Source organism: Columba livia, chromosome 1 (assembly GCF_036013475.1).
Source record: "Columba livia isolate bColLiv1 breed racing homer chromosome 1, bColLiv1.pat.W.v2, whole genome shotgun sequence".
NCBI lineage: Eukaryota > Metazoa > Chordata > Aves > Columbiformes > Columbidae > Columba > Columba livia.
In genome coordinates, this window is record NC_088602.1 from 126730850 (window position 1) to 126747069 (window position 16220).

A 16220-nucleotide genomic window follows, 5' to 3' on the forward strand; every position below is an offset into this window, starting at 1 on the left:
TGAAGAAATTAAAGTTTTAATATAGCATTAACCTGAATTTGTAGGTCACTTCCAGTCCTTAAATAGAATGAACGTGTACAATAGGTGCAATTGCCTGCTGAGCAGCTTTGTCCTTTTTGGTCTACTATAGTGTACTTGTTAAAGTAACAGCTGGTTCCCTGACAACCATTTTAAAAATCCAGCTCCTGGCTGCAGAGCTGCTGCCCACCTCAACAGGGAGAGCTTGCTTCGCCTGGGAGTCCTGCATTTCTGCTCCCTGGGCCAGCTGCAGTCCTTCCAAGCTCTCATCTTTGTCTGAAGGGACATTCAGAAAGAACAGTCTCCTCTCCAGAAGTGCTGAGCTCCACTTGCTTCTCTGAACTTTATTTTGATTTATAGATCTGTTTTTGGGTTGGAAGATTCGTGAGTTTCTCTTCCACGTTCAGTGAGGTTCTCTAATAACCCATGGTGATATAGGAAAGAAAAGGATCAGTCTGCTGGTAACACGGCTCAGTTTACTTTTAATATGTCTGCTTTCAGGTGTTTGGGAAAAATGATGTGTGGTTTTGGGTCATTTTCTCAATGATCCATGTTCTGGCCTCACTGGCTCTCAGCACCCAGATCTACTACATGGGCTGCTTCAAGATCGGTAAGGGCTGTGACTGAACCATCTTGCTCTAGGGCATTCAGGTGCCTCCTGTCCTCACCTGTGGGAGTTGCCTATGCAGCACATCTGTGAGCACGGTCCTGTGGCCTGTGCTTGTGTTCTGGGTTATCCTGTCCTTTCCTCCGTCTGGTGCTCTTTGTGGCCTCTGAAATGCTTGTGCTGCTGCTTCCCAGACCCATGGGAGTTAGCACGACCATTCTGCTCTGTGGTGGCAGAAGAGCTGAGCTCTGAGGGAGCCCGCACTTCAGCTGCAGCTCTCCCTAGTGCTGTGCTCAGAGCTGTGGGCTATAGAAAACCTCATCATGGGGTAGGGGGGTAGAGGGTCTGGTGGGGAACCTGGCTCTTGTGCTCTGCTTACAAATGTATTTCTCTTTCCTCTTCTGCTCCTATCTGCTTCAGATGGCCCTGACTCAGGTAACTGTCAGCAGCTCTTATTTTTTTCCCTCTGAGCTGATTGAGCAGCGACAGAGCAGCTGGGGATGCGTGGGTGTGTGTGGGGAGGCAGGCTTGTGTGCCACCTGGGGTCGGCTCTTGAGAAGCGAAGGCAGTTTGCCAGCAGCACTGCCAGTCCTGTTCCTTGACAGGAAGGGGGTGATATAGCAAAGGAAAGCTCCCATCTTGGCACAGGAGACTTTTCAAGCTCTACATTTGTTGCTGAAGCAGGGGCAAGTGTGTGCTTGCATGTCCGTCTATCCCCACTGCCACTGATGGCTCTCCAGTGAAGTTTCTGCAATGATTTTGAGAGAAGAGGTGTCTCCAGTGTGCTCTACCCCTCTAAGGACTGTGGAATGAGTTTCTGCTGTTTCCCTGCTCTGGCAGCTTGTTCTGTGGAAGGTGCATTTCACCTTCCTGCACCATATCTCTCCTGCAGAGATGTAGTTGCTAAACCAGCCTATTTATACATACAATCAGGGCCTATTTGACTTCTGGGCAGTGCCAGTGGCAAAGGGATTTTTCTTTCTCTTTTTTTTTTTTTTTTAACCTCTCACTCTGGCCAAATGCCATCCACATCCCGCAGTGACTGCCCTTCTGCTCAGCACAGACTGCTCCCAAAGGGCAAGAAAACAATCTGTGGACACCCTGACTCTCTGCAGGCTGAGTCCTCTCTTATCAGCCCATGGGTGTCCACGTCTTTTCCCCATAGGCATTTTGGAGCTCACTCTGCTGGCAGTTCTGGCTTTTTATCCTCTTCTTTGGCAGACTTGGGGATATTCCGACGGGCAGCGATGGTGCTGTACACGGACTGTATCCAGCAGTGCAGTCGACCAATGTACATGGTAGGTAATTTCTCATCTCAGCAATTGCTCAATTTGTAGGCAATGTGCAGGGAAAAGAGTTGTGGCTATTTGAAAAAGCGATGCTGTCCTATTCCCACTCCATGCGAATGTTCAGGTATGTGTAGATGTCTGCTGGAGCAGTTTAACTCCCACTCTCAGGCCTTTCCTGAGCTAAGGCTTGGTGAATAAAACATCAGAGCAAAGGTGAGACAGGCATGGTAGGATTTGCCTTTGCTCTTGCCCTATGGGAGCATCCATGCAAGGAATGGGCATGAGGCTCTGTGCAGCGCAGCCTTTCTGGGGAAGGTAGTGACTGTTTTGGCTCTGTAACTTAAGGAACAGCTGTTGCTATCCCTACAGCACCTCAGGGCAGACAGCAAAAAAGTGAGAAACAGTAGCTGTTACCTTGTGTCCCACTGATTACATTCTTCTTGGCATGGAGTGCTCATTAGGCTTGAAGCCAAATGAAGTTTTTAGCCATAAGCATCCTATTATTATTATTATTATTATTATTATTATTATTATTATTATTTTAATTTATTCTCCCATCTCTGAATAAGCATCAGACTGAGTTGCAAGCAAACTCAGTGCACGTAGGCATAAAATAAGCCTGGCTAGTCTGAAATAGGTGCATCTTGAGAGCAGCTGTAAGCATAAATGCACACACCCCACAGATGTAGCCCTTCTGCCTGCTGTAGTTACAGCACTTCCCTGGCTGATGGTCAGGTGGGTGAAAAAGGGCTCTGTGGATATGTGCAGGATCCAAGGCTTCCCCTGCTGCCTATTTCAAGCATGTCCTTGCTCTGTGCAACTTTTTTTTGCTGTAAAATGGTGGCAAAGAGGGAATCTAACTAGAAAAACATCAGTACTAGTTGAAGGACTTGCAGAACATCCTGAGGCTGATCCTTAAGTGCTGGGGTTGTCTTTTTTTAGATATTTAGTCTCCTTGCAATGCTTTCCTCAAATTTTTGAGGGCCAGAGCAGTTTCTGTCTGGCAGAAGCTCCTGCAGAACAAACTTCAGAGCCAGGTGCATGTGTGTTTGCAGGAAGCAGACTCCAAATCCTCACACGATGCTATCCTGAATTTCTGAGGCAAAGGCCTCTTTTTGAATTTCTTTCTGCTTTTATATGATCATCGGTGTCTTCTCTGCAGGACAGGATGGTGCTGCTCGTTGTTGGAAACCTGGTCAACTGGTCCTTGTAAGTAGTGGGGTGTGAGTGTCTTTTGTACTTGTGCACGGGGCAGCAGGATTCAGTACTGACACACAGGTGGTGTGAAGTGATGGGGACGTGCAGCAGTGTCTGTGCCATAGTCATGTGCTGGGGCCTTTCTGACGCATTTTGGCAAGGAGCTGGATCCGATGAGCAGGCAGATCCATAGGATGCAGTGCAGCACTGCAGAGCTACGCGAGGCATCCCTGAGCGTTTCAGCTGGTGCTGTCTTGTGGCTGGCATCTGAGCGAGCTTGTGTAGGGCTGGCCTGGTACCACAGTGCTGTGTCGTGCTGTACATGCTTTTCCCACATAGCTGGGAGGTGTCTGGCGCAGCCAAGGTGCAGGAGACTTGACAGGTGCTCGTTAGTCACAGCCTGGCTCAGCAGACTGTGACTGAGAGTCAGAGCCTGGCTCAGCAGCAGCTGCCTGGATGGAGGGATCGGCTCTCGGATGAGACCTAAAATCATTGCTCCAGGCTCCTGCTTTTCACTAGACCTGCCTTGTGCAAAACGTACGGATCTGGGGCCAGCTCCTACCAAATGAGACGCATTTGGCCATGAGTTGGAAGCAACCCAGGGCCCTTGCCTGTCCTCTGGGGTCTTCATTTGCTCTCAGCAGCTAACTGTGGCTGAGTTTGCTGTGCTTTGCTTCTCAGCAGGGAGCAAAGGTGAACAGTGCATTTCCTCCAGAGAACTGGCAGACTGTGGCAGTGTTGCTCTGTCCTGAGGTCTGGGTGGGTGCAGTGGGTGGTGGTCAGTTTGGGGATGTCCCTTGTCCCCAGTGAAAGAGGCCATCTAACATCCCTCCTTCTCTCTCTCTCAGTGCTATCTTTGGGTTGGTGTATCGGCCCAGAGACTTTGCCTCCTACATACTGGGGATCTTTATCTGTAACCTGTTGCTGTATCTGGCTTTCTACATCATCATGAAGGTAAGAGAGGCAGCTGTAGCTGTCCCTGGCATGTCTGTCTCTAAAGGGGAAAGGATAGGACTCTTTTTTGGCTATAGTCTGGGTTCCTGTGGTGCTGCAGAAGGATGGGGCATTGTGGGGCTCAGGGTAGGACAAGGTGTTGTTGCTGGGTAGCCACCTCTGGGTGGCTGGGCTGTGCCTCCCTGAGGTGGGCAGCCCTTTGCAGATGGTCCAGGCTGTCAGTCCTATGCATGGCTCCAAGCTCTAGGAAGATCTCTGGGCATGTTGTGAGGTTTTGTCCCTGTCTGCAGCTTCGCAGCTCTGAGAAGCTCCTGCCCATTCCCTTGTTCTGCATCGTGGCCACAGCAGTGGTGTGGGCGGCCGCCCTATACTTCTTCTTCCAGACCCTCAGCAGCTGGGAGGTAAAGTTCTCCTTTCACTGTCCTTCTGTCCATCTACATCTCTTGTCATCTTTCCTTCCTGTTGTTTGTTTTACACAAAAAACACTCTGCGGAAGAATCTTGGGCTGCTCGTGGAGAACTGAAAGGGTTTAACTCCTTCAGCAGACTGGGAAGGGAGCGTGGGAAGCTGTGTTGAGCCAAAAATTACCATATGCATGGAGCTGTGGTGAGACCAGCTTGACCATTTGTGACCCAGGTGATCCAGAGGTCACTGCTCCTCACCATAGGACAGAGGAGGAGCTGGGGATCTGAAAGCAAAATTGAACAAATCCTGACCATTGCTGGATGGAAGACTTCTCACTGGAGCAGATGGCAAATAGGGAATAACCTGTCTGGGGTTGTGGGAGCTCTCCGTGGCCTGGGAGGCTCTTAAATCTGGATTGGATGCCCCAACAAGATACTGCATCCACCTCCATGGAAGTGAGTGGCTTGCCGCAGGGTGGTTTGGTGAAGGCTGTGCAGCTTGTGCTATGCAGGACCTCAGATATGGAGACCAGAGAGGCCCTCCCAGGTGTGGGTTGTGGCCCCAGTTCCATCTCCAGGTCTAAGTAAACATTGTGCTTCTGCCCTGCTCTTACCACATGCCCAGCCAGCACAGCACATCTCTCTGGCTCCTGCATGGAGACTTAAGACAGGGTGATCTCCAGAGGGTCCAACATGGCCAGCCAGGAACCTGTGTGAGTAGATACTGGGTCCTGACACCCTGCCTGCTCCCCTAGGAGACTCCAGCAGAATCCCGGGAAAAGAACCGGCCATGCATCTTGCTGGGCTTCTTCGATGACCATGATGTCTGGCACTTCCTCTCTGCGGCTGCCTTGTTCTTCTCCTTTCTGGTGAGTTCTGCTCAGCCTCCCGCTCTGCTGTATGCTTTCTCTCTCTCCTCTTCCTCCTTGTCCTTCTCTATCCACACAGAGCTGTGGCTGCCCCAGGACCCCACAGAATTGCCCCAAGTCCTCTGCTTGGCTCTGCCTCCAGACATCCTTCACAGTAGGATGCCCCTTGTCAGTGGGATCAGGGATCAGACTTTCTGCTTGGGCTTGTTGCTCCCTGTGCCTCAAATTCCCTCTGGGGCTATGGGTCACATAGCTGTTGTGGGGAAGCTGAGGGGCTGCTGGTGTGACCAACCCTCTCTTGGGTTTGTGAGGACCTCCCAGGGACACTACTTCCTTGGACCCAGGTAGTAGGATCACTGGTGTGGAGATTAGTTCATTACTGGGCTTTCCCTCACTTCCATATTCAACTCCTGTGCTCCTCTACTTGGTACCTCTTTTTAGACCTGTGTGGTGGCAAAGGCAGAGGCATCCTATGGAACAGGGTCACAGCATAGCGTTCTGGGGAAGTAGAGTGAGAGACTTTAACCTTAGCTGTGCAAGGTGGAAGCTGTTTGTGAAGGAACTGCCTGGCCACATGCTATATTTGAGCTGTGGTCAAGCAATTCCCATCCTCCTGTCTCCTGGATGCCTCTTCAGAGGCTGGTGGTAAGGAACCAGCTTACAAGCAGCGTCTCCATCGTGGCTGGGGCAGGATTACCTCCTCAGGTCCTTGTGGCACTTGCAGGCAGAGCTACCTGTCATGCTGTCATGACTCCTGTACATGCTGGAGTTGTGGCCTAGGTGGAGTCCCCCTGTGATGAGACTTCCTCGGGAGCTGGTCATTCTCTCCAGCTGTAGGCTGGCCAGTGAGACCTGAAGCTGCCTCACAGAATCACAGAATGTTCGGGATTGGAAGGAACCTCAAAAGATCACCTAGTCCAATCCTCCTGCCGGAGCAGGAACACCTAGATGAGGTTACACAGGAATGTGTCCAGGCGGGTTTTAAATGTCTCCAGAGAAGGAGACTCCACAACCTCCCTGGGCAGCCTGTTCCAGTGCTCTGGCACCCTCACCTCAGTGTTCTGTTAGCCTTGCCTCGTGCTTTCCTCCTCAGGTCCTGCTGACCCTGGATGATGACCTGGACACGGTGCGCAGGGACAAAATCCCAGTGTTCTGAGTCCCCAGGGGACAGAGGCGCAGGGGTGTCCTAAACTGCTCAGCCAAAGGCACCGGGCCACCATCATCTGTGGGGAATGAGCCTGCTTCTGTGGCCAACGACCCCATGGGAGCAGGGGAGCCGAATCCCACTGCAAGCATGAAGGGGTGCTGCTGTAACTGAGGTGGGACCGGGAGAGAAGACAACGTTTGCTCCTTTCCCACTGCACACTCTGTGGCAGGCATGACCCAGTGGCTGAGGCCAGCACGCAGCGGGTGCTGGAGCCAGTGAAGAGGGGAGGAAACAGGGTGTGTTTGAGACCTTTGCTTCCCTTCCTCCCTGCTGATGTGCTCCACTTCCTCTTGGGTGAGCGGGCTGGAGAAGCGCAGTGCAGCTGCTCCCACGTTGGCAGCTGGTGCCTGTACCCCACAGGCCGCGGCCCCCAGGGAGTCCCTTTGGCAGCACCAGGGAGAGTTTGGTTCCTGACCTGCCGCCGCCAAGTGAGCCGTGGACTCCCAGGTGAGGTGGCGGTGGGGGACTGTGTTCTTTTTTGTTGGAGAGGCTCCTCCCACGGCTGGTGAGGAGCCATGGTAACAAGAGAAACCAGTCCAAGGGACTGCAGCGTTAAAGGGAGATGGTGACTAGAGCTGCCCGGGAGTGCTCTGCCAGAGGCAGAACCTCCCGCTTTGCTCTTGCGACCTCTCTCACTGACACATATTGAAAAGCCTCGCTTCTCTCTGGCGGGTCCCAGCAGGTGCTTGTCAGCATGATGGTCTTCACAGAACCGGAAGCACTGTCCTCAAGCAGCCCTAAGAGAGACGGTGCAGTGAAGCTACAGCCTTGGCTGGCAGCTCCCTGGCTCTGCTGCATGGCCTTGCCAAAGGGGCAAGGTGGAACGGGGAGGCTGTCCAGCAGCCTCGGGCTTTCTCCTCCCACAAGGTTGCTTTGGGCAAACTTGGTAAAGCAGGTGTCTTCATGGGCTGGGAATGTGGAGGAAGTTTTGGGGCACTTGGTGTTGAGCTCTTTAGCTAAAGATCTGGACCAAACTTCTTTCCAACTTTTCTGCACCTGAAATAAGTTTTTAAATGGCTTCTGTATTCTTCCTGAATTCTCAGTTATTTAAAAAATGAGGTGTGAATTATTTCACACATCTAAAATGTGACCTGTTTTGCTAGTTTTGAATTAAAAAGTGTTCTTTGGGGCCTACTGTCCTTATTCTTGTCATTATCAGAGCATTTTTCCTTTGGTGTATGTGCATGTACGTGGTGATGCAAAGGCTCCATTCTGCCTGTGCTTACCAAAGCAGAAGGCTATGGTAATTTTCTATTCTGAGAAGTCTCTATCTCCTAGAAATGTTTTACACTAGCTGGTTTTTATTTTTTTTCTAAGTTGGACTTTGTTAAGATGGTCAATAAAATGTTCTTGGCTCTCTTCTCTGCAGGTTGATCTGAATTCTTGTTCCAGCTCTCAGCAGCAGCAAAAGAGCGCTCGGGGCAGAGGGGTGCCTAGCAGTGTCACACAGCTGCTCTCATCCTTGGGTCCTTATGAGCCTCACAATCAGTTTCCTGAGCATTGGTACAGATGACCTGCTTGTTCTCTTAACCAAATTGCCTTTGTGGGGCTAACTGGAGTAAAGAACAGACACTCCTGTTTGTCACAGTAGCCCCTTTGGCAGTCAAGGGAGGGCTGGGGGAGGAATGACACAAAGAGGCTGCCAGCAGCCGTCTTCCCCAGCAGAGCAGATGTGGTGGTTGTTCCTGTGTCCTGCATTTTATTACAATACTTTGGGCCTGACTTGCCAGTGTGCCATGCAGATGGAGTTGTGAATGTTCAGTGATGCTAGAAACAAAGGTAGGTTTCTCAGGCTTGTTGTGAAGCACAAGCTTCTCTTCCTTAACAGTGTCAGCATGGGCTGCAGGGAAGGAGATGGCACTTGTTTTTGTCTGAGTAGCTCCAGTGGAGTAGTATTGAGCCAAGGATAGTCCACATTTTCCATTCAGCCACCCTGCAGCCTTGCTATATGTTCTTGGTCTATCTAAAATGGCAGAATCCAGTATTAGCTACACAGGCCAAGAAGTCTGAGGTGCACAAAAACTCCTAAATTCTTACTAAGCTGCATATGTTAGGGACTCCTGGTGGGGCTGTGGTGCTCTGTCCTGCCCAGCACAGTTATACACTTGCTATGCAGATGGAACCACCTGGATTTCTGTGTCCACATGTGTATGAGCGTTTGAGCTGACAGCTTTTTTGCAACATGTGCTCTGTGCTGCCCTGTCCCCTCCCTGCAAATGTAAGGGCTGCTGTAGGAGCACAAGTTCACTGTGAAAACAATATTTGTTGTAATAATATCTGGGGTGTGCAGGATGTGCTCTTTCCAGGGCTCTACTTGGAGGGCAGGCAGAAACATGCAGTGATAGCACTGGTACCGGTGCCATCCATTCCCTCCTTTCTCTCTGCCCCGGCAGCAGAAGCAGAGATCTGAGGCACGGCTGCACGGAGCGCTGCTGTGTGGTGCCACCTGGAAGCTGCATGAGGAGCTGCAGTGGTAGATCTCTTGGGAGGTCACATCATTTGCTCCTGAGGTGATCCAGGGAGCAAGTGGGGCAGTGCTTTGGAGCTGGGACTGGGGAACATAGCAGGAGGAGGAGGGGAGAAAATTTCCTGACAGGGTACTCAGCACAGGCCTTGTGTGCGCCTTCAGGGTGGGTTACAAGGCTTTGTGTGGGGAGGTGCTCGCAGGACAGCAGTGCTGGCAGGGGCAGGATAAATCCTGGAATGCTGGGAGCACATGGGCTTTGAACACAGCCTGCTGGCACCAGCAGAATGACCAACTCCCATGAGCTGCTAAACCAAAAGAAGCCTCTACTTGAGGCAAAGCCTGCCTTGCTCCTCTGGGACCTGGAGGGAGATGCTTAGATCTCCTCTAAGGTGGAAGGCTATGCTGGGGAGGTTAAAGGTCCTTGACGTGGAGATACTGCCCTACTGTTGTCTGAGGAACTGCAGCAGCCTTTAATCTTGTACCTGCCCGGTTTCTCTGGTGTCCATGCTGCAGTCACACCATGCAGCTGCAATTGCACTGTGCAAAGAACTCCAGAGCCCACTGAATGTTTTGTATGAAGTGGGCGAGTTTGGCCAGAGACTCCAGTGAGGTTTCTGACTGGAATTAGCAAATGCTGCCTCCCTTAGTCCCCTTGAGCCAGAGAGACAGGGAGAAGACAGGCATTAGTTCAAAAACCTGTTGATCTTGGCAGATCATCGGAACTGGTGTACAAGTAGGTATCTGGGGGGAAGCAAGACTTGTAGGATCCAGTGTGGGATCCTGCTGTTTGTGAGTCTAACCTGAAGTGCTCTTTGCTCACTGTGCAGCCCTCACACACCTTGCTTAGTCAGGTGCAGGATGGGGTCTTGCCTTGCAAGACGGCCCTTTCCCCATATTTAGGTGTGGAGAAAGGCGAGCAGCTTTTCATCTTGTACAAGTATGTTCTGCTTTTGGTGTATTTTGTGGTGTGCAGAAGTTGAGGTCATAGGACAAGCTGTTCAGGTAGTAGAAATAACACTTCTCTGCCAGACTGATATGGGGCTTATGTGCACTCAAATTTTGTCCAGTTTTAGGGACACATTTTCATAAAAGATATTCCTTCTCCCAGTGTCTTCCATAGTCTGTGCCTTTTAGACCTTGTTCTAAGCTTGTATTTGTTTCTAACCAGGAAGCTGGTTATCTTCTCTAAACAGGAATGCGAGGAAAAAATAATGTTGAACAGCAGTTGGAAGGCTCGATATAGGAGGCAGAAGAGCAACATATGGGCTCACTGAGCTGTGCAGAGATGAGCCCACTACGTGAATGGCAAGGTGGTAGCAGCAGTGAGGGAGAGAGGTTAGAGAAGAGTAGATAACAGCACAGAAAAAGCATAAAAAATGTGAGAGAAATTAAATTCAAGGAAAGTTACCTCAAGCCTAAGAGATGCGAAGAAGAGTTGGAATTGCCTCCCTGTTGCTTCTGTGCTTCCAGCTTGGTGCATCAATTTTTAAAATTTCCTCTTAGTTTTGCCCTGCCTGCTGGTTTCTGTTCATAGGACAATTGTCCAACCTGGTGGCTGCAGGGCCCTGCCTGACCTGGTGGCTGCAGAGATTCCTCAGTGGCTCTGGCTGGTGGGGTGTCTGGCTGGGCACCTGGGTGGCTTTCTGTCTCCCAGCTGTCCCAGTTGAGCTTGGCTACGCAGCTCTCCACACCTGAAATGCCGCTTGTGCCTTTAGTGCCCCTGTCCTTTGCTGGGTGATTGCTCACAGGGATGGAAGAACAGGTCCCTGGGTAGGTGTGGGACCTCCATTCCCTGGCTTGCATGTGTCACGTTGGTGTTGTTTCTTCACCTTTCTCTGTTCACCGAAAAAGCTGGTGTGAATACTGTTAGGATGTGGGGGCTCTTCTGCTGCCCACAGGCTGGTAGTGGTGCCCCTGCTTCCCCCGTCACGTGCATCACAAACTGCTTTAACAACTCTTGCAAGGGAAGGAAATCGTTCACTTTTCTGGTGAATCCTGTCCTCGGTGAGTTTAAGTGGCTTGCTGAGGAGCTTGAACGAAGCAGGAGCTGGTCTGGCTGGAAGTGGCGGCTGCCAGAGTAACTCTGTGTGTGTTGTGGAAGCTGTACCTGCCCAGGAGCACCTGCCCTGAGCTCTCCACAGGTGGTCATTAAATACTCACGGTCATTTGCCAAGTCATGAGATATGTTTGCTAGTTTTATAAGCAGAAGAGCTACTAAAACTCAGCTTTGTATAATTTCTGTTACACCTCCTGCAATGCCTTCCTCAGGCCTGGACCTCCACCATTTTCCCAAGTGCACAGTTAAAGGTAAATTGTGTGCCTATTAAATCAGAAAAATCTACACAGAGCAAAAAGTTCTTTGGCGGGGGGGCTGGTGGTGGTGGAAATCAGCAATGATAGCAACAGGGAGATGCCGAGTTTATCCAGTGCATTACAGGGTGTATCTGAGGCTGAGGGACACCAAGGGTATGTTCCACCTCTGGCTTAACATGGGAGAAGAAATGCTTTTGAGCCAGTTTCACTTTTTCTTTTGTATGTGGTTTCCCTCACATACACTTCCATGTAGCTGTGCAAAGCGTTGGAAGGATCCCAGAGGTGCCCAGCAACTTTCAGCCCAGAGGAGGCCAGGAGGGCTAACCAGCAGGACCTCTGCTGCCCCAGGGATGCTGCTGGGGCCTTGGTGGAAACTGTGCCAGCAGCCATGTGTCACCTCCCACAGGTGAGCCCTGACCTGCATCTGTTGTAGTTAGCCAGGGCTGAGGGCATCAGCCCATCCTTGACGGTATTTGGATGCCTCCTGTCCTATTTGTCCTCCCCTCTGCTGTGACAAGAATGAGCAGACTGCTACAGCAGGGAACTCTCCCTTTATGCGTTGGGCTGTCAGCACACCATGGCACTGGGGCTGTTGCTCTTGGGGAGTGCTTGGTTCTGTTAACTAGCCCTGCAGGGCAGTTAACTAGCCCCACCTGGCTCCTCTTGGGCCAGAGCTGCCTTCTCAAGGTAAGGGAGAGTGGGCTGAGAGTTGGTTACTGTGACTACTCAGAGACCATCCTTAGTGCTGCACACACCTTCCTGATGTTCTACTGAACCACGGCCATCTCTGACTGCAGCCTTCTTGTTAAACTGTAGGTACTGGCTGTTGCTGAAGTAACAAAAGGGAAGCTCATCTGTCTTAATACTAAATTTCAACTACAAAAAAAAAAATCCATAAAGGCATCTTCAGCATCTACAAGAATTTTGAGGTTTACAAGCAGTAAGGCATCCTGGAGCACCCAACAGGCTTCATACCAATTCTGTCAGCTCCTCCTATATTACACAGCCTCCCAAAAAGCCTTTGCTTACCGTGGAGCATCTCCGTACCAGTCTCATCCAGCCACATCCTTTAGATCCAAACTGTGACAAAACATCTATCTTGGTGCACTTCACAACCAACGTGGTGCGGAGAGCATCTACTGTGCATTATTTAGATTCTTCATGATCAGTATATATTTCTTCTGGATTATGTAGTTTTATATATCCAAATAAAGTTGTGTATAACTCCTGCATATGCAGATAATATATACCGGTGAAGAACTATAATTGTAAATTCCCAGCCTCAAAACAAAGCTTTTATTTTTACCAATCTTGAAGAGTGAAATGCAGGGCTTTTTGTGGGGAATGAAGCTGTACCAAAAAAGAATACAATATTCAAAGTGCACTTTTCTTTTTTTTTAATAAAATACTATCATGTTCATGTCTATACAAATAATTATTACAACTATTAAACAAAGTATTACACTTAACAATAGAAATCTCAGAACTCTGAACAAGATCATGGTTTGGAATATTTACACCTTAATGCAACACATTTGTAAAAAGATGTCAAAATAAACAGAACAAGATCTTATTTACAATTGGAAGATGATGTTCCTGTTCATTCATTATAGATTTCTACTGCAGAGTTCCTTTTTTTCCATTACAAAATAGTAAGGACTTTCCACTGGGGCTGTATCCAAGTAATTTACAGCTGTATAAAACAGAAGCACAGCAGGAAACTCTGGACTGAATATAAATAATTTACATTGTGGAGGGCAACAGCATCTCTGATTAATCTCGCATGGCAAAATCCATATTTGCTTCCCTTCTCACAGCGAGCGGGCAGGAACAGGGGCAGAACCCACTGTGAGCTCGGTTGTTTCACACTTGTGACTGCTGAAACAGCAGCATATTGCAAACTTGGAACCTACTTGTAAAAACACTTTTGGTGAGGCAGAAAGTAATACTTCTTTTTCCTTTAAGTTTATCTCAAAAAGAGCTCTGGTAGTGGCAAATCATAAATGGCTTCTGTGTAATTAAGCAGGGCTTATCTGCAGAGAGATGATGGTTTTGTATTGTAATGACCAAAAACCTCTGCTAAACCTCTCGCTGGTTCAGAGTAACTTGCTTTCAGTTTAACCAGTGGGAAGAAAGCATTGGTGCTCTGGGGTGTTTAGATTCACTCGAGGGATGGCAGAGGCAGTAGGAGGCTGAAAACAGTCACACACAAACCTGTGTCTGCACTGGCCCTCCTGTCCCTGTGGCTGCTCCCTGTGCTGGATTGGGGCAACGGGAGAGGAGAACAGCAGTAGCAGATAACTTTGCTTAAGTGATGATGAAGAACGGCACTCCTTACATCACTATTTTAGAAAACAACACAAATTTGAGTGATTTGGTATAAGTAAATTCAATGCTACTTTGTCTTTCTGGTCAAAGTGAGGTCATTATTGAAGTGATGAGCATGGAACTTATTTGGGGAACTTATTTCTCACAGCTCTTAGCACAGCTGCCTACACTGAGTCATCCAGAAACAGATTATAGCATGAGTTTGTGACCAAGTCCTCGAGCCAGGACTGCACAAGTACCTCCGAATACGGTGAAGAGACGACAGGAGATCAGAAATAACAAAATGACCCCTTTTCTCCAGCCATGCCCTGCCACATGATTTGTTTCCTGCGACAGCACTATAGTCACCAACCACAGCAGCAGCAGCGCAGCTTTAAAGTGCAGTAGGAAATCTGTGCAAAATTCAGGAGGCTCTGTACTAGCACAGCATATTTTTTAATTTTTCAGAGAGGTGCTCTTCCACCTGGGCAGCAGTGTAGTGACTGGAGCAGGAGCTAGAAAACACATTCCAGTTAGGTTCAGCCGCTGGCTCAAGTCACTTCAGTTCTCAGTTTCCATAGCTGTTCTTAAATGAGGTCCTTTCTCTCAATGAAAAGGTATACAAATGTTAATACGTTACTACTTTACTGCCTGCTTTCAACTTAGTCTGGCTCTGCTCTTGCTCTCCTGGGCTTCTTAAGGGATTAACCAAGGACTACACTGGCACTTGTGCAATACAGCCCTACAACATTTGCCATTGTTTGCTGAAGTCATTTAGGCCAAGCTGAAAGCCACAGACACACACCACGTGTCAGCTCTGGCGGTCCCACCCTTGAGGTAGTTCTGAACCTTTTCCTTCTGCTGCTTATTTTGCTGAATTAGGCAGCACTGGGTATTCTTCCTTTCTCCAAAACTAAAACAAAACCCCACTTTAGTGTAAGTAACCATTGCAAGGGTACTATGGAAGGGAAAATGCCATTGTCAGGCTAACAGACTGCAATTAAAACCACAGAATATTTTCTAAATACATCTTGAAAAACAGAGGAACTGTAATTGCCAGGCAATTCTTAGAAGAAAATGATAAATTGTTGGTGTCATAGCTGTTTGCTGAGGAAAATGTATTTGTTTCTTGAATTGTTATTGTAACAAGTAAAACAATTATTTGATCTGCGAAACTTTTGTCAACTTTTCCTTCCACCACCACCCCTCTCCACCAAAGAAAAAAAAAGAAAAGCATATATCAAGGTAAGGTGAGCCTTTCTTAATGTCTTACCAACCTGAGACCTAAACACACCAGCTTCAATGATAAGGGAAAGGAAAGAAAAGAGAAAGAAATGTTGCCACTCAAAGGTTCAGATGTTGCAATACACCCTCTACCCGGGAGCAGAGCCCAAAGGTCTGGGAACTGGCCTGCAGTCAGAAGCTGAAACCCTGACCTGTCAGCGTCACAAACTCACCTACAAACCTAAACGTGAGGAGCTGTGCCGTGGCCTGGCCAACGTGGAAGTGATTAGCTTATAGTGAAGAGGAAACCTAAAACAACTTCATAATTGAAAACCAACAAAAATCTCTTAACATTTAATTTCCTCTCTTTTAATGTGAAATATCCAGCCTATCCATTGTTCTTCCTAAAGGCATTTGAGCATGAACATATGAGAAGCTGAAATCTGTGGCAAACCCACAAATTCCTCTTAAACCAGGGGACCTGGTCAGACCCAGCATTCAAAGAACATCTTGGACAGTGAATTAGACCAAAAGGCTGCACAACAGAGCTGATGTTTCTTGTAATTAAATTGATCTGAAAGCCAGTCAGCAGTGTAAATACCAGAATTTGGAGAAATGTGTTTATACGAAGCTCTTGCAAATAGGGCTGCCTACCTTCCTTGTCATAGCGGTCTTCCTGCTCCCACACCGACTCCACAGGATCACTTAGCAGCACTTACGGCACGTAAAAAGACTCACACTGGTATGTGGTTGAACGTCAACAGAAATTGCCGTGTTCAAAGAGAGAAATGAAATGATACTTCTCCATCCTGGTCTCGGCAGGTTTCAGAAAAAGTCCTGAGAGGGACGACAAAGTGGTGTGGTGATTATGCAGGAATCACCATGCCCTGTCACAGCAAGGCAGGGTGCAACCCTCTAGTAAAGACGGAGGGTCAGTCATGTGGTAATTACTTTTGAGCTGCACACCACAAACAGTGCAGTTCCTGCCAAGTTGCTATAGTCTTTATCTCACTAAAATGCCTGTGTTGTGATTATCTGCACTACAGGTATCCTGTGAACAAGGTCGCTATTTTTTTTTGTCTTTGTGAACAGAAAAGGGGCACATGTAAGTTACTGAACCAGTTACTGCCTCTCCAGAAAATGATGCTCAGCACACACAAAAAAACCCCACACATCATAATCACAACTGACATTTCCTATTGTGAATACTCAGGATTGCATTTAACCTTGACAGATCACCACTAAAATCAATAGCGAAATCAATATGAAGGAATAAATATGTAGAATAGAATAACAGAATAGAACAGAACATTTCAGTTGGAAGGGATCTACAAGAATCATCTAGTCCAAGTGCCTGACCACTT

The 16220-nt window shown here is 48.5% G+C and overlaps 2 protein-coding genes across 6 annotated transcripts in view; one reads left to right on the top strand and one right to left on the bottom strand.

The window, feature by feature from the left end:
* The window catches only part of SIDT1 (SID1 transmembrane family member 1), a 46249-nt gene extending 38342 nt beyond the window's left edge, over positions 1-7907 (top strand). The window contains exons 19-26 of one of the 4 annotated variants that reach the window (XR_002418184.2): positions 520-628; positions 1046-1060; positions 1791-1923; positions 3077-3123; positions 3960-4065; positions 4356-4466; positions 5225-5338; positions 6432-7688. Coding sequence is in view for 2 of the 4 variants with exons in the window: in XM_021292651.2 (XP_021148326.2) it covers positions 520-628; positions 1046-1060; positions 1847-1923; positions 3077-3123; positions 3960-4065; positions 4356-4466; positions 5225-5338; positions 6432-6494 (642 nt within the window). In the remaining 2 variants the exon portion in view is untranslated. Of the gene's footprint in view, positions 1-519; positions 629-1045; positions 1061-1790; positions 1924-3076; positions 3124-3959; positions 4066-4355; positions 4467-5224; positions 5339-6431 lie in introns of all 4 variants that reach the window. The other 3 variants (XM_021292651.2, XR_002418185.2, XM_005506249.3) reach the window with 3 other exon arrangements.
* Positions 7908-13943: 6036 nt separating this feature from the next.
* USF3 (upstream transcription factor family member 3) overlaps positions 13944-16220 on the bottom strand; it is a 31797-nt gene continuing 29520 nt past the window's right edge. The window contains exons 8-9 of one of the 2 annotated variants that reach the window (XR_010475666.1): positions 15511-15693; positions 13944-14147 (exon numbers count right to left, since the gene is read on the bottom strand). The gene's annotated coding sequence lies outside the window, so the exon portion shown is untranslated. Of the gene's footprint in view, positions 15694-16220 lie in introns of both variants that reach the window. The other variant, XR_010475665.1, reaches the window with a different exon arrangement.